This window comes from Anoplophora glabripennis, unplaced genomic scaffold, assembly GCF_000390285.2.
Source record: "Anoplophora glabripennis isolate ALB-LARVAE unplaced genomic scaffold, Agla_2.0 scaffold1697, whole genome shotgun sequence".
NCBI classification, from domain to species: Eukaryota; Metazoa; Arthropoda; class Insecta; order Coleoptera; family Cerambycidae; genus Anoplophora; species Anoplophora glabripennis.
The window spans coordinates 8,970-35,584 of NW_019417775.1; the positions used below are offsets into that span (position 1 = coordinate 8,970).

At 30.8% G+C, this 26,615-nt stretch overlaps 1 protein-coding gene across 3 annotated transcripts in view; it reads left to right on the forward strand.

Moving 5' to 3' along the window:
* LOC108916453 (TATA element modulatory factor-like) overlaps nucleotides 1–23,309 on the forward strand; it is a 31,609-nt gene extending 8,300 nt beyond the window's left edge. Inside the window, exons 2-11 of one of the 3 annotated variants that reach the window (XM_018722709.1) lie at nucleotides 461–685; nucleotides 4,649–4,786; nucleotides 10,167–10,332; nucleotides 10,383–11,849; nucleotides 13,592–13,910; nucleotides 14,003–14,264; nucleotides 14,319–14,511; nucleotides 15,293–15,443; nucleotides 22,167–22,298; nucleotides 22,353–23,309. In XM_018722709.1, coding sequence (XP_018578225.1) covers nucleotides 461–685; nucleotides 4,649–4,786; nucleotides 10,167–10,332; nucleotides 10,383–11,849; nucleotides 13,592–13,910; nucleotides 14,003–14,264; nucleotides 14,319–14,511; nucleotides 15,293–15,443; nucleotides 22,167–22,298; nucleotides 22,353–22,739 — 3,440 coding nt within the window. In that variant the 3' untranslated portion in view covers nucleotides 22,740–23,309. The remainder of the gene's footprint in view (nucleotides 1–460; nucleotides 686–4,648; nucleotides 4,787–10,166; nucleotides 10,333–10,382; nucleotides 11,850–13,591; nucleotides 13,911–14,002; nucleotides 14,265–14,318; nucleotides 14,512–15,292; nucleotides 15,444–22,166; nucleotides 22,299–22,352) is intronic. The other 2 variants (XM_018722711.1, XM_018722712.1) reach the window with 2 other exon arrangements.
* Nucleotides 23,310–26,615: the final 3,306 nt, after the last annotated feature.

Below are 26,615 nucleotides of genomic sequence, written 5' to 3' on the forward strand. Positions count from 1 at the left end.
AGAAAAATTGTGATAGGGCCAGTCCGTTTCTGGACACCTGATAATAGCAAAAAGTTGATTTTAGCATCAAATCGTAGAGCTCCATGTGTAATACAACGTACGAAAATTTTATTAAAATATACAGGGTGGTTTCAAAGTTATAACCCTAAACGTTAATTTCTAGGTACCCCTTTGACCCCCCATAACTCCGTTAGGGGGCACATTAGGAAAAAAAATTATAGGAAGGACTAGTTTTATTTTGACCTCCCCTATACACTCCCGAGAGATTAGGAGGTACTTACCAGACACCCTGTATATATATATTTTAATTTTAACACTTTGTATCTTGAAAATGAATGGTGTTAGACTCTTACCTTGTTAAAGATTTTTTATTTAAAATGACTGAAGGAACAACTTCTTGAATTTGTGATACGGATTATATTAAGATTTGTTCTTAAATTTGTTTTATTGAAATTTTTAGTTCCTGAAGCTGCAGACGGTATTTGTAATGCAACAGTTAGTAAGTCTGAAATCATAAGTAACAGTTACATTAATAGACTTTCTGTAATAAGTAGTGAAAGTGGAAAAAATAGTTCAGAAAGTGTAGATATTATTACATGCAGCACAGAGTGCACCACAAGTCCAGAATCTGATGTATTATCGTTATCACTTGGCCAGTCAATTTCAACATCAAGCTCAGCTTTAGGTAATATTTATAAAATAAATATGTGTTTGTTCCTGAATTAAACAAATAGTTTTTTTCTATTCTTACATTCTTTGCAATGCAATGTTTTGTTACTAATAGGTTAAGTTATATTTTGTTCAGTGTTTCATGACTATCATCAGTTAACTGAATCTTAAGAAATATTTGAAATAATTAATTTCTCAAAAGTATATAAACATTTTTAGAAATACAAAATTCAACGAAAACACTTCAAATGCAACTTTCTGATGTGCAGCAAAGTAAAGATTGTTGAATGGCATACACAAGGATTTTTGAAACTTCGTCAATTTATTGATGAATAAATTATCAATGTAAAACAGCTATTAGAGACTTTATTACATTGTGTTGTCCAAGACCACTTAAAATTTGTCTAACAGTTCATATAAGGGAAGTAAATGGCTAAATTATGTCCATATTGTCCATAATACGTAATTTATAGCACCAAGAACTAATTATTGTAATTGTTTAATATTTTTAGGATCTGGGGCATTTTTATTGCTAAAATTCTTGATGATGTAATCTGTTTTTTTCTATATGCAAAATGGTGTTCTATCATATTCTCCATCCTTGTCAAATGTTCATCACAATTCAGTATTCAATATTATGAAGTAAAGATTCCATTTTTAAAATTTAGCTATTGCACTAGCACGCCCTAGCACGGGCAACTTAAGTCTAAAGATCCTGCAACAGTTCCATCACATCCAATTCACTTGTTATGAAACACATTCAAATAAGCTTAAACTATCCAAGCAAAATATGAATTAATAAGAACCACACCACACATTGATGCTCTAACAAATTCAATTATAATTTTTGGTTCTGGTTTTGGTCTTTGAAATTATTTGATATCTGGTTCTTTTTGGTCTCTGGTATTCACATTCCATAGAATTATTTTCATATTTGGCTTCATACACAAAAATTAATGTATGAATTAACTTCAAAAATTGATTAACTTGGTAGGTAGTTGGCACTATTATTCTGTGATGGCAGAGCCAAGATCACGATGAAGTTCAGAAAGTTTAATGTTTCATTGGAAAAAAGAAATTTCATATACTGAGTGAGGTTAGGTATAGCAAATATGTTATGACGAAAGTGGACTAAATTTGTAGAATTTAAAAATTTGTCCATACAAATTGTCTTACATATTTGAAATAATCGAGTTGCTGTGGATAGAGGTCAGGGCCAAAAATATTTTTATTAAATTCACATTATATGCTCTATATAAAGTTTTATGATTATTTTAGTTGTTTCTAAATATGTTCTATGTAATTTATTTGGCAGTTATAAAAAACAGCTTGTATGTATCTTTCATGGATATTTTATACAGAGTGTCCCTGAAAAGAATGGACACCGCTTGACCACAGGTTCCTTGGATGAAAATAAGACTATTTAGCCTAACTTATCTATATACAAAAGTGCACGCCTACTGAGATATAGCCTTCTAAATATAGAATCGATAACCTGGTTTTTTTCAAATAATTTGAAAACTATTTTTCTTAGAAACTTCAAATTTGGTACACTTATTTTTTTTATATAAGGGCAAGGTAAATATAGAATTTGGTGAGAACACATATACAGGATGTTTTCTTTCTAGTGCCTGTGCGCCACTGGCTATCCCGTAACTTTTTCGTGTGCACGTCAATGATGTCAAAATTTATATTTTAAAAAATAAGCACTATTTTAAAAGATTTTTTGCTCTTACAAAATTTTGATATCGCTTATGGATTTCAAGTAAAATTGGCATATTTTAGACATTAAATATAGGCAAAAATTCCGATTTGTAAAAAATAATTTATAACTGCAGCCTCAAAGCAGGGAATAATAATGAAAAAAAATCACATTAAAAAAAATAACCATACTTTATAGTATTAGTATTATCAATCAATAAAATAAAAATCAACACTAATATTTTAAAATAAACAATATCAACTAATAATTAAGAAAGTCAACATTAACATTTTAAATAAACATAAAATTGATATTTGTAATCACATTAAAATAATATTATAGTAAATGCTCAAAGTTACTTCCTTGTTCTTAAATGCAAACATTAGTTCTTCAAAAATTAAAGTGATTTTTATCCAATAATTGTGCATTACCTCTCATAACATTAACTTCATGTTGTATTCTTTCCCATCATTCGTTTTCTGTATTTACTGAAAAGTTATAAACTGTGGTCCTCAACACTCCCCAAAGGAAATAATTACATGGGTTTAGGTCCGGAGATCGAGGTGGCCATTTTAGAGAGGCATTATTTCCTCTACCTATCTCTACCTATCCACCTGTTAGGACAGTAACCTGTAATAACTGGTCTTTTAATACTCTATTAAGGGAACTTTTTGAAAGCCAACCTCTGCCACTAAACGCCTTTTATTTACTTGAGAAATTTCTTCGACCCATTTCCAAATTTGATCCTCCAGCTGAATAATTCCGCCGTACATTATCCACGATTTAATGTGACAGGTAAAAAACGTCCTGCTTCCCGAAGGTGTCTCACCATTAGCAAATGTTTTGTGATTGGAATTCTTTGATTAGGAAATCTTTCAGTATATGTTCCAACAGTAGCGCAACAATTTCCTTCACAATAACCCAAAACTAATAACATATCACTTTGTTCAGCAAAAGTATAAATTGCAATAAAAAACAAAGTTATGAATTTGTTTCTTTGTTATATGGCACCTCTTATTAGACTGTTAAATTTATCTTAAGAGGGGAATAAAGATATTTTCTGAAAACAGACCTTCACCCAAGCATAGTCTTTTCAAAAACTACACTATTTTCTGAGAAAATTATATGTGGTCTATATAGATAACTAGGAGTTGACATATTTTTTATCACAAAATAATTTGTATTATTGAAGTTATGGATAAATAAAGTATAATAACAAATTGAAATTTTATGTCATAGATCTTTATTATAATTTTACATCTCCTTCGTACAGATTTGAGGAACTGACTTGCAAAATATTAGACAGAATTATGCAGTATTACCAGCAATGTCTAGATTTTTGTGAAATTATTTCTTTGGTAGCCATTTATTTAAATATCATTAGTAGAGATACCAAAGAAAACAGAACAACAAATATGAATGTTTGGAGCTTCTAGTCCAGATGGCGCCAGTATCAAACTTAACCATTGAAATTTTATGGCTTTAGAAAACTGTAAAACATATTTTAATTTTTGACTTCGTTTTGCCGTGACTGAATATATTTCGCAGTCACAAAATGCTCTCATATTTGAAAAATAAAATATATTGCGGAACTAAGGAAATACGTCTAGGTTTAGGTTTGTCAAATAGATCATCATATATCATAGTATGTTACCATATCAGTAAGAAATACCTACTTAAAGTAATAAATAAATAATAAATACAGCCCTGCCATACTGGGGGTTTGTTTTCTGAAAAAGACATTATCTTGGAAAAGCATAATGAACAGTAGATAATTGTGCCCGGGCACAATAAAGAGATGCCGACTTTTAGTTTTTATACGGTTTCAACTATCTTCGTAATCACCATACCTAGGTATATTGTTTTCTGAAAAAGAAATTATTTTTTTGGAAAAGCAATAATGAATATTAAATAATGTTTGAAATTCTATGCTTTTCTGTGTGGTTTTTTGTTTGACACCTTATGTGCGGGGGTTGATTTATTTATTTTTTTTTCGTTTAGATGCGGCTAAATTTTCAATAAAATCGATGTTAATAGCATTATATAATTATCTTTTAACAAATAATCAAATAAAAATAGAAATATTCTCTTTCTAGTAAATAAAAAAGCAATAATAATAATACATTCCTTTATTTATCCATATAAAACTACAGAATTTTTATACATAGTTTTAATGTAAGTAACTGAAAAACTATTGCTTAAAATAGTTAAAATTAGTATTTAAAAAATAACTTAATTTATACAGTAGTAAAATTTTACAATTTTTTTAAATTTTAGCCAAATACAAATTGTTGATTGTGGATTGGTGCTTATGGAAAGAGAAGAAATGGATAATCTTTATGAATTTAATTGCAATACTGGACTATGCTTTTACACTTGACCCAACGTTGTCACTTCACGCCATGCAACAAAAATGTATATGCAGTATAATGCAATTATTTTTTGTCTATACGAAGGTTCATAACGGTGACCATATCTTTTTTCAGAAAAAATGTACAAAATTTAGAGAAATAAAACGTAAATGCAAAAATATTTTATAATTGCAAAATATATCTTTTTATTGGACAAAACTATATTATTTCCATTGAATATAAATACAAAAAATAATTAAAGATAATTTATATATACTAAACTAACAAATCATATTTTTTTTTGCACCGAAAAAATAAAAAAATATATTCTACGCATACAAAAATTTGTGCATAAAGGTAAAAGTGGTTTATGAGAAATGTAACAAATCCCTATCTCTCACGTGTTAATTCTTTAAACATTGAAAATTAATTTCTAAAAAACGAAATGGTCAATCGATTTAAAATATAAATATGTTATTCAGAACTGCTTTAACTATTGAACTAAACATTTGCGTACGTGTCTTAAGCCTAGATCTTATTCAAAAGAACTACCTTAAACAGTAAACATCACCTGTATCTTTGCACGGAGTGTAATATAAATAGACAGAGATGCCGACTATCGATATTAGTATAGTCGGCATCTCTAACTATCGTTTGCAATTAAAAATAGATAGAAATAAAAAATTGGGTATACACGGTCGAATGTTATATCATATTACCTGAATGCACTATTTCATATTATCTGAATGCACAGTGGGTCAATGTTTAAGTAAAAGTACATACCAAAAGAAATTAACTGAGAACAATATATTTGTTTAAAAATAGTAAAAAAATAAAAAGCTTTCTCCTTTTTTTTTAAAGAAATTTCGCAGTTGTCAGCCAAACTTAAATATATATAGGTATTTTGTTATAGGTATTTTAGACCTTTTATTGTTAATTATTAAAAAACCTCACCTGAAAAACTTTACAGATCCTTGGCTACTCAACAGTCACGGCATTTTCCTCATATCCCTGAGCTAAACGTACAGATTATATTTTTGAAAAAAAAAAAATCTAGAAAACTAGTCTCGACCGCACAAAACTTTACCTATATTCTTAAGTATATAGGTATATACTAGTCTCGAATAAAACATATTTGTTCATTAATCATTATTGATGTAATACTGTACCTGATATTCTCTGAATTATCTCTCTGTATCTCTAAATTCCGTAGAAATCCTATATCTAAAAAGAATAAATTTATGCCTTTTTACCGATTTAAAACTATTTAATACTACTTACAGATTTTGGTGTCTTTCTTTCCAGTTTAATTTAAGTGATTTAGCACGTTTTGACCTTTTTTTAGTTTTCCCTAAGCTTTTCGGCATTGCGAAATAAACACACAATAGTTACAAATAAATAATAAACACAGTAAATATAGTTCACAACACAAAGGTCACTAATAATAATAATAACTAATATATAGGGTGGTCCAGATTTTAATAGACAAACTCCGGGAAACTACTAAACAACAAAAATTAACATCACTTTGCTCTATGAACATAGGCGCAGAAAGCCACTGTTTATTAGATACAGGGCATTGAAATTATCAAAAATAAAACAATTTTTTTAAATATCTGGAAAACGACTTTATCAAATTTATCCAAGTTTGGTACACATTTTTTTTCCAATATTTCCCCCAGTTGTGTATGCACATAGTCCAAATTCAAAGACCAGAGGCGGAAAAACAAGGATGTCGTTTTCTTATTTAAAGTAAAACTTTTACGCCACTGAATTAATTGGTGATATGAATACATTTTATAATTGTCTGAAACATTCTGAAACATATTTTTATCGAAAAATTAATGGTTTACAAGTTATGAGACATATTATTCAAGTAAACAAAACGTTGAAATCGGAAAAAATAAAACAAATTAGGGTGGTCCAGATTTTAATAGACAAACTTCGGGAAAGTTTTAAATAACAAAAATTAACATCACTTTGCTCTATGTACATAGGCACAGAAAGCTACCGTTTGTGAGATATAGGGCGTTGAATTTAACAAAAATAAAATAATTTTTTTAAATATCTGAAAAAAAACGCATCATAATATGTTTCATAACTCGTAAATCATTCACTTTTCGACAAAAATAAAAGTGTGTTTTTTTCAACCGGAATGTTTCAGACCGTTGTAAAATGTATTCATATTATCAATTAATTCAGTGGCATAAAAGTTTTACTTTAAATAAGGAAACGATATCATTGTTTCTCCGTCACTGGTTTTTGAATTTGGACTGTGTGCATACAGAACTAGGAAAAATATTCAAAAAAAAATATGTACCAAATTTGGATAAATTTGATGAAGCGGTTTTCTAGATATTTAAAAAAATTGTTTTATTTTTTATCATTTCAACGGCCTGTATCTCATAAACCGTGGCTTTCTGCGCCTATGTTCATAGAACAAAGTGATGTTAATTTTTGTTGTTTAGTACTTTCCCGAAGTTTGTCTATTAAAATCTGGGCCACCCTGTATAATAATAACTAATTAATAAAAAAGTAATCAGTACAATACACACTCACACACTAGAATAATATTTATGATGTCAAACGACGCAGGACACATCAATATCATAAATGAAATAAAAATGAAATAACCAAACTTCATAAAAACACTGTTCCCGTTTTTTGTGCAAATTGTATAGCGTTTTTTTAAACTTCTTATTGCCGATGCCGTGTACGAGGACATCTATAATGACATGTTTGCATTATTTAATGTATGCTAATCAGTACCATCTACTGGCGAATGGCTACATTTTATCAATGGAGAGTTACCGACGAGTAGATTCTCGTCTGAAAATTGAGTTCTCAAATTTATGCAAGAAATTAGGAAAAGGGCATCCAATCGCCATCTAAGAAGTGTTATGACTTTAGCTCTCGTAATCCTGCTCTTAAACTGATTTTATATTATTTAATGTATAAAAAATGCAAATTTACATAAACGATATCAAAATTTTGTAATAGCAAAAAAATCTTCTATAATAGTGCTTATTTTTCAAAATATAAATTCTGTCGTCATTGGCGGACACACAAAAAAGTTACGGGATAGCCAGTGGCGCACAAGCACTAAAAAGAGAACATCCTGTATATGTATTCTCACCAAATTCTATATGTACGTTGCCCTTATATAAAAAAATATGTATACCAAATTTGAAGTCTCTAAAAAAAGTAGTTTTCAAATTATTTGAAAAAAATTAGATTATCTGTTCTATATTTAGAAGGCTATATCTCAGTAGGCGTGCACTTTTGTGCACCCAAGAAACCTGTGGCCAAGCGTTGTCCATCATTTCCAGGGACACCCTGTATTTTCTATATTCTACTTATGTGTGTAGCAGAAATACTGTACAGGAGTATTCACATAATATTCTACCCACTTCATATTTTTTGACCTTTAAAAAAAATGAAGTTTGAGAAAAGCATGTGGTATCATAGATATATATACAGGGTGGCCAAATGAAAACGAAACAGAGCCATTTTCAGGAACTGCTTACCCTTGCTTGGGGGGTGAAAGTGGCGAAGTCAAAAATACCAGCAAAGAATGCCCCCCTTTAATCTAAAATCGACGGGTCTGAGCGTTTTTCTACAATCTTGATGCAGTTCCTGAAAATGTCTGTTTCGTTTTCATTTGGCCACCCTGTATATAAAAGAACAATTGAACTTGTACATTAGAAGTACAAAACAAACGGTTTTTTATATGAAACATGTATTTGTCATTGTTGTCTAAGTTTCTTTTTTAAAGGAACAATTTTATGGTCTGCAAGAAATCCTGATTTGAACCCCATCTACTCCTATGGCAGACTCTGAAATATAAAGTAAACAAAGACACATCTAATAATTGAGACACTATAAGAAAATATTGAACGAAATTAGTATTACCAATGAGATGGATAATACCTATAGAGCAAAAAAAAATATTGGGTGAAAGTATCACATACAAATTTTATAATAAGATATTTTCCATACTAAATAATTTAAAGGTTTGTTTAGTTAATTTAGCAGTTGATGAACATACACATTCACTGGTCCATTGACAGACAATTAGAAACCTTAGAAACACATTGGTGATAGTTATCTCTTTCTTCAAATTCAGGTTTAACTTGGAATTTATTTCACCAGACCTTATTTTATGGTAACCCTTGTTAGACAAAGGAGTAGTCAGCATTTGAAAGTAGACCCCCTAAACTTTAAAACGAGCCTGGTCGATTTTTTTGGTTACCCCAAATTATGGTCGTGACACTGGTCTGATTGACATGGATCGTCCCATATACATTTTGTAGAATTGTTTTAATAGGCACATAACAAGATGTATGAAATTAGATGGACCGTAAAACCTGCCATAATTTTTTAGATGGTCCAGTGTACAATTGGGTTATTAAATTCAAGTATCCTAATTCTTTAGTATATTATTCATATTTCAACTTGCCTTTTTTTTTATTGGGCGGGACAGTAATTTATTAGATGGGCCATGAAATAGATATTTAAGAAGTAATGTTTACCTGGATTCTGTATTTGATTTTGTGTCCTAAAAGAACAAATAGTAAACCATAAATCCCTTTATTGAATATCAAAACATATTAGTTTTATAAATTGGCAAATTTTTCAGCAACAACTTAATTTTTTTTTTTTAAATCTAGTAACTTTCAATTTTTATTTTTAGAAGGGTGCATACATAATAACTTGACTGATTTTTAGGTAAATAAGGACCACAAACCTGTGTCTACTTATTTTTACTATTATGCACATATAATTTCATTCGTTGATGAAATATATATCGGCTGCCAAATTTTTTTTTTATTCAGACAGAATTTCGAAGGTATAAGTTGAAACATCATAGTTACTGTACTAATTGGAAAAATCTCATTTAGTTATTCTACAATTCAAAATTTTCAGTTAAATATTGAAATAATGTTTTCCATCTTATATAATTCAAAAATTTCCTGTTCGAAATGAGAATTATACATACAAGCTTTATTTTTAAATGGCTGCAACTTTTACAAATATATTTTTTAATGTTGTGAAAAACAACTATTCTGCGGACTACTGACCCCATCTGCCATTATTACACCCACGATATCTAATCAGCTAAACTAGTTAAGATCATACATCAGATAGATTTATCTTATTGATGTCAAATTTAACATCCAAGGGATATAGCCCATTTCAGCAATTATTTTGTTTCCAGATTCCTGGAAGTTTAATGGGTAAGAACGAATTCTATTCAAATAAATAGAAAGATGAAGATTTAAAAAAATATAGTTTTACTCTCATCAAACGGGGCATTTTTTCCCCTGGATGTTTAGTTTGACATCAATCAGATAACTTGCATAAACGTTGCATAAAAAAAATATATTTTGTGTATGGTACCACTTCTACGCTTCTCTACTTTTTTTTTAAACAATTTTTAATAGGTACGAAGCTAACCTCGGATTCACTAGAAATATTAGGTGATAGTATTGCAAGCCCAAGTTCTGTAGAAGTTATTGGAACTGATAGTACTAATAGTAGGAGGCAGTCCCAACATACTGATGAATTTGTTTCTCCGCTCGATTCACCTTGGTCAGATAACAAATCAAGGTATAATACATAAACATTGCTAATTTATTTACCTGATCGGTATATTTCAGTTCCATTGAGAAAATTTCACCTGAAAGTGTTGAAGTCATTCCTGAAGATCAAGATGAAAATAGTATAGCGGAAGACACAATGTCATATACCTCGATATCTGAAAGTACATCTGCAACAGTATTAGACTCTGCATTTAACTTACATTTAAAACCCCAAAAAATGCTTAAAGATACATTCAATAGACCAGATACAATGATTGAAGGTGGCTCTGCAGATTTAACATTAAGTCCAGAAAAAAATTACAGTTTTCCGGATGCTATAACCAGAGCACCAAGTCGTACCAATATGCATTTACCTTTAGCACAAGTAAACCAACTATTAATTGACACCCAACCTCATAGTAATAAAGATGATATAACAAATATTCTGCAAAAAACAAACATAATTGATATTCCACAAGATGATAATATTGTCAGTTCTGGTTCAGAAACACAGTTAGATGTGTCTACTGATGAAGGGTCGCAATCAGATAAAACAGTTATCGCTAATGATAATATAATGGAAAGCAGTAGCGATACCAGTACTACTACCGAAACCAGCAGCCATTCTGCTTTTTTAAAAAATATGCTAGCTGATGCAATGGCGGAAAAAAATGAGGAGTTAGAAAATTCTTATAACACTGTCGATTTATCTGGTAGCGTAGGTATAATAGAAAGTATATCAATCTCCCAGTTAGATATGCCTCCAAGAGAAAATTCTCCTATTAGTTCAGAAAGTCGATCTGACCTTGTAAAGATTGGCTCTGACTATACTTCAGGTCATACTTCGGGTGATGAATTAGAAACCACAACGTCATCTGATATAGAAATAATATCAAGTCCAAATGGAGATTCAAGTAGTACACAAAGTAGACAAAGTCCGGCTAAACAAACATGCATTAAAACTAGATCAGAGGAATCAACCATTGATACATTACTTTGCAAAATGACAATGAAAAAAGCTAAGGGTCACACCAGGGAACTATCAGAAGCTTCCAGTATTAGCGATGATTCACATTCATCAGAAATAGATAGGTTATTGAAAAGGATATCAGAAATGACTGATATTTTGGAATCGAGGGAATCTAAACTTATTGACATAAACAGAAGAAATGCAGAACTTCAGGAATTAAATAATGATTTAAAAGTTCAGTTAAATTCTGTAATTACCAAACAATTAGAATCAGCTGATTTATCTCAAGTTACAGAAGAGTATACTCAAAGATTATCGGCCTTGGAAAAAAAATTCCAGCAAGCTATTAGAGAAAAAGATTCGCTGAGAAAACAGTTGGAACAAGCAAAACAAGAAGCAGCTACAAGAATGAGTAAGGGGGAACTAGAGACTTTGCTTTTCGAAAAAGATGAAGTAATTAAGGAACTAAGAGAAGAAGGGGAAAAATTATCTAAACAACAATTACAGCATTCTAATATAATTAAAAAGTTACGATCTAAAGAAAAGGAAAATGAGAATACCATAAAGCATTTAAAGTAAGTAGAATTATTATTTTGCATTTGACATCTTGTAATTTGATAGGAAAAATAATCTATCTAGCCAATTTGATATGTCAAAAATGCTTCATTATTACAGTGCAATTAAAGTTTTTGTATCTACAGGGTGTCACCTAACCAATGTTTCATACTTCAAGGGTATAATCTAGACCCAAATCCATCCATTTCCATTTCTAATTTTCCAATCCAAGTCCATTTAACCAAACTTGCTTAAACGAAAAGTGTCACAAAAATGTTACGTGGTGTTAAAGTTTCTTTTTTTATTTCTTGTTTTCTCCTTAACTCAAAACCAAATTAACCAATTTGGGCAAAATTTGCTGTTGCTTAGTTTCTCAGTTTCTCTTCATGAAGTATGCAGTAATTATGTTCCTATTAGATAATACAGGGCGTTCATTTTACTACAACCCTTTGTGAATATTTCTTCTACTTTTTTATACTCTTAAATTTTTACATGCAACGAAAGTCAAAATTATGCTCAGTTATGAAGATATTACAGAAAATATTTATTAACACATACCCCATAATTTTTTGGATATAACTAAGTATCTATAACAACATGACAATTTCAGTAAGTCACTGTCAAGTTAAGTTAATAAATATATTCTATAATATCTTCATAATTTCAACTTTTGATAGGTATACTTTTTTGTGTAGAATAAAATTCTCTACCTATTTCTGATAGTTACTTGTGAAAATATTCACAAAGGGTTGTAATGAAATGAATGCCCTGTATGACTTAACCTAATAGGTCGATAATAGCTGCATACTTTATGAAGAGAAACTAAGAAACAGCAAATTTTGCTGAAATCGGTTAACTAGGTTCTGACTTAATGAGAAAACAAGAAATAAAAAAGAAACTTTAACACCCTGTAACTTTTTTTGCGACATTTTTCGTTTAAGCAAGTTTCGTTAAATCAACACAATTTGGGTTCTAGATTATACTCTTGAAGTTATATAACATTCGTTAGGTGACACCCTGTATAAGTGAAAAGTCATATTTATGAATCATTCTTACAATATAGAAATGTTGAATAAGTTCCAACTGGTTTTTGATGAAAATTACTGCTTTATTTAAAAAATGAGTAAAAAAACATGTTTTACTACAACCCTATATCATTCAGATTGCTTCGTTAGTTTAGGTTTTATAAGCAAAAAATTAAAAAAAAATGTGTTTTTTTGCAAAACAATATTTATAAAAAATTAAATACATAATGGTAAATTGGAGTAAGAAACATATAAGCGTAGGTGTATATGTACTGTCTTTTATATAATGGCACAGTTCGTTTAGTTTGAAACCTTGCTTGACAGTTATTGAAAGGAAATATATTTTTAAATTATTTTTTAATTTATATATACAGTGTATTTTAGTATTGCTGACACAATCAATTGATTCTCTCTTAAAAACAGTAATAATAATATAAACAGATTTGTAAATGTTTCCTTTTCAGATAAGGGTAATAAAAGTTTTTTTTTAGTTATTCCTGTTTATTTGACGGATTTAATAAGATAATCTATGTAAATTAAATTAATTCAACTTTTTTTTTGAGAATGACGCAATACGACACAATGATACTTTTTTAGAATTACAATCCTTTTAGTCCCTTCTTTTTTATTTTTTAAAATTGCTTTTTTGAATTCACTAAAGGCATGTCTCAGTAAGATAATGCACTATTCAAATGATGTTTTTTTTTATTGAAACGTACAAATATTTCAATTTTCAGAGAAAACATTGAGGGACTCTCAACTGAATCAGAACGTTTAAAAAAGTCTCTCGCTGCAAAAGATGAGGTAGAAAGGTCTCAAATTGAAGCTGTCCATCAGCTTTCTAATAAAAACAAAAAACTAGAAACCGAAGTTGCAACATTGAGGAGTCAACTAGATGATTTATCACAAAAATATGAAACTACAAGAAATTCTCTAGATGCTGCAAAAAAAGAATTGACAGATAAAAACAAAACAAGTTCAGAGTTATTAGCTAGGGAACAAATGCTGGAAGTCTTGGAAAATCAAAAGCGAATGACAGAGTCTCAAAATGAAGAGGTAATGTTTTAACAGATTTAGGGCTATCTAATAAAGCTACATTTTATATGCCCAATTTTTTTTATATTATCGAAAATTTATTTCCATTTTAGATTTGTAATCAATTAGAAGATTTGAGGTATAAGTTGCAACAATCAGCAGAAGAGTATGTAAAAAAAGAACAGAAACTGCGTCAAGAAAATAATGAATTGTTGACGAGATTAGAAGAAATTGAAACTAGAAATGAGGAGCTGTCGCAGTCTATTCTGGAAATGAGTAAACCACTTATTAGACAACTTGAATCCCTACAGGCCACACACAGTATGAAAATTGCTGCTTTTGAGAAATTGGAAGAAGAGCTCACTTTGAAAATAAGCAAGTATTATTAATGTGTATTTTTAATAAATTAAATTAATAGTAGCATTTCAGGAGAACTTACCATGAAGCTTCAAACCTCAAATAGTGCCGAAAGAATGGCTAAAGAGGAATGCACCACTATGAAGTCGCAATTGGCAGAAGTTGAGGCTCAACTGGGTAGTTCTAATCATAAATTTCATTTGTTGCAAATGCAATTAGAGCAGCAAAAAACTGAGAGGCAGCTAAGCGAACGGGAATTAACAGGGTCTGTTGATTAAATATTTTTTTAAATAAGATTTTTGTTTATACCGTGCTTTCACCGTACAACGCTACATAGGGAATTAGCTTCGTTCGAATTTGTAAGTTTGGAAGGGTGGGAAGCGCTGGGTGCTGCACCCTGACTTGATATGAGATGTGATTCCGTACGCCACAGCGCCGCACGGCCGCGCACACAGAGATCGACATCCCCACCGCTGAAGCCGCACGAGTTTGACCGATTCACCTCCTATGTAGTGTTTTCCCGTGAAAGCACGGTATAAAGAGAACTGACGAGATACAAATTGAGTCACCTAGAGATGCACTATGTAAATTTTGGAAGCAATAAGGTACAAATTTGGTTAAACTACAAATTTATTTCTTTTTTTTTTAATAATTTTGTAAGTATAACAGCTAATTTTTCTACTCCTTATTAAATTTAATTTATCACCCGCTGGTGATTTGTGTAATTTTTCATAAGATTTTTCAATCGACGATCGCTATATCTCCAGCATAGACGCAACAGTTTGTCATTGTTCATTGTAAATGAATCATCAATATTGGTGACACTAAGATTTAGTGATTTTTAGTTGACCGTATCAGCCATGCAATGTTGATCGCCTATGCTCGGCGATCAAAAATTTATTATTTATATGTATTTTTTAAAATTGTCACTTTTAGGCGTGCATTGTGTGGATTGCAAAGTCGTTATTGAATGACATCTGTAGAAAAAATATTTATAAAAGTAAGATATTTCTTTTATGCTTTTTAAAGTGTAATTTTAATTTTAGGAGAATCAATAAATTGAATGAGATTAATAACCAAAACAAAGAATTGATAAGCAAACAAGAAGAACAAATAACTACATTACAACAAGAATTATTATTAGTGAAGTCATCTAATATTGAAGCAAGACATCAGCCTCAAATTGGGATAATACAGGTAAGTCTTCCAGAAATTTTCATTTTCATAAAAATCGTACCATATAAGAGTGTAGTACTTATTTACTTATCTTAAAAATAGTGGTTACTAGTGGTGACATACGTTGATGTTTCAAGCATCCAAAAAAAGTTACAGGTTCCTATGGCACTTTTTAAAAAATTCTTAATTAAATTGAGGTTATTTTTTATAATTACTTTGCTAATTACTTTTTCAAATTTGGTAAACTTAAAAAATAGTAATCAGATCAGCTTAAAAAATCTTACAAAAAGGCTCTCTTTCTCAAACAAGATTAACGATTTTCGGAAAAACAAACGCATTAATGTTTTGGAAGCAATACAGTTAAAATATAATAGTCCATTGAAATGTTACATTTTTTTGGGCTTAGCGTGCAAAAGTCAGAGCACGTAGTTTTATTTTTTAGATGTCAAGAGGGGGTTAGTGTAAAGTTAAATCCATGTTTGTGGGGTCGCAACCATTGTGCGTCGGCCGCCATCTTGTAAAAATGGCTGCGAATGGTTTTTATACTACTACTTAGGTACTATATCGGGCAAACTATTCGTTGCACAGAAAATTTGTAAAAAAATTTTTTGTTGCAAATTAAATTCTCTACAAATTTGGTTCCGTAATTTTTAGTCATAGAACCAAAAATAACAAATTTATTCACGAAAATAGATAAAAATTTGGGAACACATTTTCTTTTGGTCGTTATAACTTTTTTTCTGATAATTTTACAAAAAAATTACATCAGAGCATTTTGATAGAGGGGTTTTCTAGGAATAATTTCTATTACAAACTTTTTCAAATTTTATTTATTTATTAGAGTTTTACAGCGATGCAAAACTTACACTATTCTCCAGTACTAGTAAGTATGCATTAATATGAATGATTAGGCATAGTTTTCTCTCATCTTTCCATTATTTTTATAAGAAACATTTTAATGATTGACATTGCAATGTTGTTAATTAGTTATTGACTCTTTTCCCCACCCCCTACGAGGTAGAGTCTGGTGGCGCGTTTTTTTTACGTCGTATCCCTAGTAGGCAGAATCCACGGACATTTTCTAGCTGACATAATAATTAGTGTAATTAAAAATATCGAAATATATTTCCCAATCTACTGTGTCCCCAGTCTCTTTGATGGGCCAGGCTGCGACTCAGGATCTGGTTGAGCTTCCGATATTGAATTGTTGAGAAAAGATGGAGAATGAATTGGCGTCATTGCTGGCAGTTCATCTTCAAAATCATTCTCCTCGATCAATTTTGATATCTCCATTATGTTGCTGCAAGTCTCCCAAGAACAATTCAGGCACACTGCAGAACATTTGAGGCCTGCCTTCCAACATCCACACAATGCTCCACAGTTTCCTTTGCATCGGCAGAATATCAACTTTAGAAGCTCAGGGGGTGCTGGAGGTTTTGAACTTTGAACAGGCATCAATATTTGTCGATACTTTTTCCAGACCCAGTCTTGAGGGTCGTTGTAATTCCCGAGCCATGACTGGACGTGATAGACTCGGAGGCTGTGCAAGCGGGCTGTGTCTTGTGTTGGAGGAAGTGAAGACAAATTAAATGTATTTTTTGTCACTGACTTGACAAATCGTTTATATCTAAGACTGTCAAGAGAATCATCACCTTTATTGCCACCATATAAAGAGTTAAAAAAAACGTTCGCCAACGGCAGTGAGCAAAGTAGGGACGACTCTCTCATTGAGGAATAACGCTGTTCCACTAGCTAACTCAGGACGTATCTCCAGGGTTGTGAGAAATTTATTTTTACCGATGTTGTAAGCTGCTGAAGTCGTGTCACATCCTGAGAAGGCATGGAGAAACAACAGATTATCCACAATGACGTCTCCGTACATAAAACTTGACGGACAATATAATTGTTCGGCTGTACGTCCTTTCGATAGTTTAAAAAAATATATATTTGAATGTCTTCTTCCAAATGCCGTGAGCAAGACAAGAATGTCGATATCTTCGGCGACAATAGTGACTGAGTCGAACGATGAGGGTATCTGCATCTGATTCTGCTAGGTCGACACCGAAACCCACCTCTTGTCCACAAAATTCAAAATAGTGCACAAAACTCAAAATACTTTTCACAATTAAATACGTCACGCACGCACGTGGTAGCATAACTGGAAGAAAACTTTGAAGGACACCTCCTATGCCTAATCATTCATATTAATGTATAGTTCTAGTACTGGAGAATAGTGTAAGTTTCGCATCGCTGTAAAACCCTAATAAATAAATAAAATTTGAAAAAAGTTTGTAATAGAAATTATTCCTTGAAAACCCCTCTATCAAAATGCTCTGATGTAATTTTTTTGTAAAATGACCAGAAAAAAAGTTATAACGACCAAAAGAAAATTTGTTCCCAATTTTTTATCTATTTTCGTTAATAACTTTGTTATTTTTGGTTCTACGACTAAAAGTTGCGGCACCAAATTTATAGAGAATTTAATTTGCAACAAAAAATGTCTTTACAAATTTTCTGTGCGATGAATAGTTTGCCCAATATAATAAGTAGTAGTATAAAAACCATTCACAACCCTTTTTACAAGATGGCGACCGATACACAAGGGTTGCAACCCCACAAACATGGATTTAACTTTACATTAACTCCTTCTTGATATCCAAAAAATAAAATTGCATGCTCTGACTTTTGCAACCCCAAATGTAACTTTTCAATGGACTATTAACTATTTTGCAGTATAAATGAAGCAGGATTTGAACAAAACGTTATGTGTTATACATTTATAAATTAAAATCCCTAAATGATATTTATTTACTCTTTAGGGCTTCAGAGTTGATGAGTGCACTTTGTTAGCTATAATAATTGTATCAAATATAAGAAATGATCGTTTTACACAAAAAAAATTATGGGAAAATAATACTTCCAAAAAAATACAGGGTGTAACTTTGGATAAGGGTCATGTTTATAAGGAGGTTACCTTTGACATTTGGAAACATATCATAATAGTACATTGTGTAACGAGTGGGGAAAAGTTGCCAATAGCGCCACGCGGACGCAGTTCACGCACGAGCGAAGCGAGTGCGGAAAGCGCCCGAGTGGCGCTATGGCAACTTTTCCGAACGAGTTGCACATACTATTTTCTATCACAAGTGCGAGTCGTTATGGGACCTATAGCATAGGGGGTTAGGTGCACGGGAAGTGCTAGATAGTACAACAGCGTGATGTTATTTTCATAGCGCTATATGAAAATAACATCACGCTGTTGTACTATCTACCACTTTCCGTGCACCTAACCCCCTACACTATAGGTCCCATAGCGAGCGCGCGTGATAGAAATCTATTTTCTCAAATTCCTTTATGAAAGCTGATATTTTAACCTTTTTTTTTGTGACCTCGAAGAAAACTTAAAAGCTAAGATTGTTATCAGATCTCATAAAAACTGAACATTTTAGAAGCAAGTTGTTATCACACAAACAAAAATAAAATAAACTATAAAACAGTAACAACTCATCTGACAGAAAATTCAAACTATAATAAATAAAATACATATAATAAATGAAAATAAGTTAATAATCTGTTTATTCCCCTAATTTTTTACAATATATGCTCAACATTTCCTTCATTACTGTCCAAACTTGCCTCAGTATGTCACATCATTGTGTGTTATTTTATTAAGATCCATATTTTCTTTTCGGTTGGGTTAGTCCATCTGATATCGTCTTCTTGCAACCGCACTATTTTTTGACAAAAAGTAATCAGATGAATTATTTCTTCCTTAATATAAGTATTTTCCCATATCACACAGAATCTTTACAATGAATATGAAGACATAAACAAGCCATACCATCACTAAACAGAAATAACTATATAACATACACAAAGAATATTCTATTTTGATTCCAATAAAATAAAAATCTTTAATATGAACTTTGGAAAATGGTCTATACGAGTAACCATCAAATTCTTTTGTTTTATTTAAATAAATTTGAATCTAATAATATTATTTAAAGGACAAAAATTGATAATTAATTTTTGGTCACAGGTGTCTTGGAACTGCTTTAGTTTTCTGCATTTTCATTTTTCTAAGTCGTAAAAAGGTTGTTTCAAATGATGTAGTCTTAAGTATAATAATACAGTTTTTATGTCATAATGTCATTAATTTTAACGAATGATAGGGAAAAATGAGTAGAATAGGAATGTGCAATTAAAAAAATCTTAAAATGCATATTTAAACTCCTTTTCGGACCACTTCTGACCGCTGACCCACAAAGCTCTATCGAGAGTAACCTACTGTATTATTCGGTCACTAACCTAGTTTTTACTATGTTTTTAATGCGTAGTCAACGACAAGGAATGACCAGATCTTTTACCTAGACACATGAATAAATAAGACAGTTTTTTACATTTTAAGTACAATATTAAGTATTATTTGTTACAAACAAATGTAGAAGGATAATAATTATTTTTGAATATTAGATTATTACAATTTAGTATTTTTAAAATTGTTAACATTTTCACTGTTCTATAATTACATATGAACTTTTAGTATTATCAGGGTTCATAGTTCAAAAATAATATAAAATTCCCTCACTTCTTCAGGCTTTCCACTTGTAGTTAATTTTTACATACTAATTTGGTGTTTATGCATTAAACTTTTTCTGAATTGGACTCCATAATCTACTTTATACCCAAAGAACCTCTTATAAAGGTTTCGAAACCACATATAGTTTTCTTTTTCAAGAACCCAGTGCTGGCTTTCACGAAATTTCCAGTTGCAAACATCAAATTCCCTGACTTTCATGAATACTTTTTAAATTCCCTGACTACTCCCTGTTTCTTATGAAGAATAATGAATTCCCTGACTTTTCCTGGTTTTCCAGGCTACTACGAACCCTGATTATGTTCAAGTAATTATTCAGTTTGTAGCATGTATACATAGTACTTATTACTTTTCAAAGAGTAGTATGGTACCTACCTATTTGAAATGCCAGTACGGCTAATAAAGTAAGGATCCGCTGCACATTGAATTTGAAACCAATTGCAAACTTCAAGACTGGGGAAAACAACTGTTTCGCTTCAACGTTTGGACGCTCGGTGGTTGGCCGGCGCGTTTCCAGTCAGAAAAAATGAGGGCGCCGAATTAGCGGGAGTTAAGGGGTAATTTGCTTATCTTTTAAGGAGGTATATCTGATTTGGAATTGACGAACAAATGTTCATAAAAAAATTAATATACGCTTATTAATATGAAGAAAATCCTAAAAAAAAAAATTATGACTAGTTTGGATACCTAAGAGACGAGATATTAATAAAATAATTTTTCACAATTTAGTACAGAGTTTTATGAGAATGCAGATTTTTTTGTTCTTTCCACTTAGAATGTGCAACAATTGAAAAACAGTTTCCACAGCAACTTGTATAAATAGGTAACGATATCTAAGGAACCGTATGACAGTTCGTAGAAATCGATTAGGTACTTGTAAGATACATAATTTATAATAATTCTCCTTCAAACTGCTGTTGTTGACTAACTTAACCTCCATATGCGTGATAGCGGCAACGCCGCGGTTCTGGAAGTAGCATATTATTTGAAATTCGCTGGTATGACATATGATGTATATTTCAAGCTTAGGCATCCAAACAAAGCCAGCCAAGTGCAACGTTGCCAAATCTAAAGGCTTATTACTTTAGTCACTACAGAAACTCTCGTTAGACTTTAGACGTACCTCCGTACTCGATAAACCTTAAAAGGTCAAGTACATTTTTTTTTCGATTTTCTGTCTTAGGCCTTCCGAATATGTTGTTAAAATTAATGTCATTATGACTGAATCACTGTATTTATTCAAAATTAAACTTTAATAAATATAGAAATAGTAAATGTTCTTCTCAGAGTAAAATTCTACCTTTAATAAAACTTATTTTTTGAAGTTGATGAACAACAACTTTTGTTTGTTGGAATATATCAAATGTGATCACAATTGAAGTAATTTGTGTGCATTGCACAACATATTTTACAGAACTTATATATCTCCTGATTTCCGATATATTGGCTTGCAGAATTTTAAATGAAACATCCTTTATGAACAAGGTGTTCCTTTTTATAGATGTACAATTAACTCCGTAAGTAAAACACAAATGACAATCAAATATTTTTCAATAAATAGGCCCTAAAAAGTCCTTTTTGGAAAGTATAACATTTTCAAAACTACAAAATGCTAAGCCTGCTAAAATTTTTTTAGAGATCAGTTTTTGAAATTAACAAATTTTTTAATCCAAAATTCCAATTTATTATTCTACATTTCTCAAAATGATCCCATTCCAATTTTTGTGAAAGTCCATTAACGTTTTTAATAGTTTTCAATAATGTCATTTTTTGTTTTATTTTTTTCAAAATTAATGTAAGAAAAAGGATTTGCACTTTCTTGAAAATGATTTCTTACGGATAATGGATAAGTAAAAAAAATCTCGGTAGGTTATTCTAAAAGGTGTAGAGTCACATTACTCTAATAAATGTAGGAAAAAAGCTAATATATTTACATTTTCAAAAATGTGCCCTTAAAAAATTGTAGCAGGCTTAGAATTTGAAATTTTAAAAGTTATAGTTTTTATTTATGCACCTTTTTGGGGTCTATTTAGAAAAAAAATATTTAAACTTCATTTGTTTTTTTACTTAATGCAATAATCACCAATAAATCAGAAAATCTTGTACCAGAAATGTTGAAAGTTAGTTTATGTTGTTTGTTGATTTAGAACCAAGAAAAAAGTGAAGGACACAACTCTAATGTAGATCTGACAGCTGCGAGATCGAACAGTAATTCACCAACCTTAAGCTTAGGGAAAATATCAAATTCCGAATCGATGGGAAGTTCCTTTTGGTCACAGGTTTTCATTTTAAATACCACTACTTGAATTTATTATTTACTTATAATATTGTAGGACGAACCATTTGATTTAGGACAAGTCCCTAGGTATACGAATATGTATGAAATGCAGATGCTTCAAACCAATCTTAAGCAACGAGAAGGTGAGGTGCAACAACTACAGTGGGAATTGAATAGAAGGGAGCAGGAACGATCGTTGTTAAATTCTGAAATATCGTCACTATTAACAAGAGTAGAAGATCTTGAAAGTAAATCAAGTGATTATGATATTTTACAAACACAGTTTAATGAGCTTCAACAACAATATGAAACTTTATGTCAGCTTTATGGAGAGAAGGTGGAAGAAAATGAGGAATTAAAATTAGATTTGACGGATGTGAAGGACATGTACAAAAGTCAAATTGACGAATTACTTAAGCAGCAAAAACAAAATGCAGAATAATATTTTAGGGTTATGGCCCCAATTTTAAATTCAAGCCTTTGTTAACTGAAAAGAGGTGAAGGATTCGTACATATTTTTTATGAGTTAAGGAAATTGTATTTCATATTTATTTTGTTCGTAGTGGATCCGGTTTGGTTTGAAATTCTTATTAAAAAAAAATACTAGATAGGAGTTATATCTTTTAGTGTATATTTGGTTTCCCAAAATGTTAATGATATTTATCTGTGATAATATTAAATATATTTATTAGTCATTAAAATATATACAATGCATCCATGGTCGTAAACATTTTCATAGGTTCGAGAAATTTTAGAAAAGAACAACATTTTTTGTTTTATATGTATATAATTGCCATTGAGCTGATTTTAGAGCAGGCAACGTATTTTGTAATCAGGTGCAACTTAAAAAATAAACTGAAATAAATTAGATTTATGGCAACTTTTATATCACACCATAGTTTATTATTTTGTTCTTTCATTTTGTGCTAAAGAATAAACACTTGAAAATTTTGGAAAATAGAAATAAACTATAAATGCCAAAACTATTAGATGACTGTACCGAATAATTTTTGATATGGAAATGATCTATACAGTATGATTTTTTCTCAGTATAATTAAAATTTTAATTTTCAATACATGTGAAATGTAACAAATAATTGATTTGCCTGAAATTATGATTCAAAAAGGTTTATCACATTATAGTCCAGTCAATCTGTCACGGGCCTAATGTTAAATTTACAAAAAAATACCACCTGGAAACATAAAATATGGTGATATAGGAAAAAAATTCTTAAGCCTGTATCAGACAATGCAATTTTGTTGCAGGGATTTGGTTGCCGCGATAGAATCCATGAAATTTTTCTTATCAGACCATGCAATTCTGTCCCGGCAACTGAATTGCATGAATTAGATCATGCTCTATTCCGTGCAACAAAATTGCAGGGATTCTAGTTACTTTTATGAAGATTTGTTTATTGCCAACCTAGCTGTTGTTGGCTGTTGATCATGGTTGTTGTTAGTAACACCGTTGAAGCCACTATTAAAGCTATACAGCAATTTACTTTTAAATTTTCATCCATTGCAATGTTTTGCTTGAATAAAAAATAATTGTTTACAAGATACATACAAGAAATTTTACATGTTAAACAATGCATAGTTGGTAACTCTACTGGAAACTAAACAAATTGCAGCAATTTTGTCCCATTGTGTGATAATAAACATGCAATTTTATCATCGCAACAAAATCCCCGCAATTTTGTCGCTGCAACTAAATTGCCTTGTCTGATACAGGCTTTAGTGTTTTTTTCCTGTGGCGCATAAACGGCGAAGTTAACCTAAAAAATCATAAAAGTCAGAAAAACGGTTTTAGGCTAATAAAAAAAAACTTGAACTCCAATTGAATAAAGTTAAATGAGAAAGTTGTAGGTATTGATTCGTATTTTTAAATATATCGATTGCTCGATTACTTTTAGAGATATATCGATAAAACCGTGAAAAAATGACTTTGTTTTTGCTATATCTCTTGCAAATCAAGATTTTGAAACTTGTTATTTGCTGTAAATGTAGCCCTCAGCAAGGAAAAAAAAATGCCTTTTTTAAAATTAAAAAATATTAAAAGTTTTTCGAGTTATATTGATTTTTCGAAAAAAAGATCATCTCGAAAATCGGCTCTTCTTGCTCGACAAATAATCATAGAGAAACGAATCAGGAGTCATTTTTTTTCCTTAAGAATTGTACTTTCATGGTAAAAAAGAATGAGAGCGATTTTATTCAAGTGTCCGAACATGACTGAAAAAAGGAAAAATTTTTAGGTCGCGTGTTTCTTGAATATCTTTTTCGATTTTCATTTCTCTATAATCTCTATTAAAGGAATTGATTGCTGGCATTTTTACGCAAATAAAAAAAAAATCTTGCTCTATGTCCTTCTGGAGCCGAGATAATTTATTTTTCAAAAAATTTCACAGGCCGCTATTTTAGTCTACAGCATCCATTCTTACAGAGACTGAAGTTGAAGACATATTTTCAATAAAAAAATACTGTGGTTCATTGTAATAAAAAAGAGGGCATGCTTAGATATGAATATTTTAAAAGATCGGTTTCTAAAGCTTTGTTTCAATTAGAGAATCTACCTCCTACTGAAGGAACAGCCAAGCAACATGCTTTTTGAGTGTACTTGTAAGTACAAAAATAGTTAGGAAAGGTCTATGACGTTACTATGTGGGGATGGAAACTGATGAAAAATTTGCTCATACCAGTGTACTGAGGAATGCAGAAGTGGCTAAAATGAACCCCAGTAACTTCAATCTGTAAGAATGGACGATGTAGCACTTATATACAGGCCTGTGGAATTGAAAAAAAAAAATTATCTCGGCTCCAGAAGATCATAGGGCAAACTTTTTTTTTTTAAATCGCGTAAAAATGCCAGCACTCGATTCATATAATAGACATTACCGAGAAATGAAAATGGAAAAAGATATTCAAGAAAAACGGGACCAAAAATTTTTTACTTTAGTCATTTTTGACACTTGAAATGAATAAAATCGTTATCACTCTTTCTTACCATGAAAGTACAACTCTTAAGGAAAAAAATGAGCCCTAATTCGTTTCTCTACGACTATTCGTCGACCAAGAAGAGTCAATTTTCGAGATGACCATTTTTTTGGAAAAATCAATATAACTCGAAAAACTTTTAATAATATTATTTAATTTTAAAAAGGCACTATTTTTGCTTGCCAAGGGATACATTTACAGCAAATAACAGATTTCAAAACCTTAATTTGCAAGAAATACAGCAAAAACAAAAAAAATCGATTTTTGACGGTTTTTTCGATATATGTATCTCGAAAACTAATGTAGCAATCGATATATTTAAAAATACGAACCTATAAGTTTTTTTTTAATACCTACAACTTTCTGATTTAACTTTTTTCAACTGGAGTTCGTTTTTCTTTTATTGGCGAAAAACAATTTTTTTGACATTTATGAATTTTTAGGTTAACTTCGCCGTTTATGCGCCACAGAAAAAAACACTAAGAATTTTTTTTTCTATATCACCATATTTTTTTGTTTCCAGAAGGTGGTACTTTTTGTAAAGTGTTCTACCTATTGATTTGACTATTAGTTTCGTTTAGAAGAGTATCAATTTTCTTCCTAGTTGTACACGGTATCTTAGGGTATATTTCTTTGTAGCAACTTTTTTGACATTAAGATTTTAGGTTTCATAACACAAATTATTTATACAGGGTGATTCAGAAATTAGCCAAAAGTTCTGGATGTACAGGGAACCCTTACAAATACAATTTTGTAAAGAAAAAATCAAAAAGGGCAGTTCGGAAATGATTTAAAAATACACTGTACGGCACTGGAAACTGGTCCACTATAAAACCTTACCTCGCATAATGCGACCGACATGGCGTTGTGATAAAAACTGACAAAAACTTTCGCAAGGAAAGAAATATGTAAACTGCTTTTGCCTTTATTAATTAATACAATTAATTTGTGTTTTTAAATAATAAAATCATTTGACATACCCGATGTTACAATAATTGTTCAAAATTTTATCCACCAACATGTAAACACATTTGGGTCCGTTTTACTCAGTTTCTACGAACTAACACAAATGTTGTCTTGCTTCACCATAACACAAATGCTTCACCATAAATTAAAACGATATCCATGAACTCCGAGTTATATCGACTCCATTTCTCATGCCGCATCTATTCCCAAATTTTTTTGGATAAATTCTGAATCACCCTGTATGAACAAAAATATACTTTTATTACAATTTACAAAACTGTTTTCGAGAAAAAGCAATGATCTGAGATGTTTTAATTTCTGTTCAAATAAACGTGACCGATTTTTACAAGTAAAATAATAT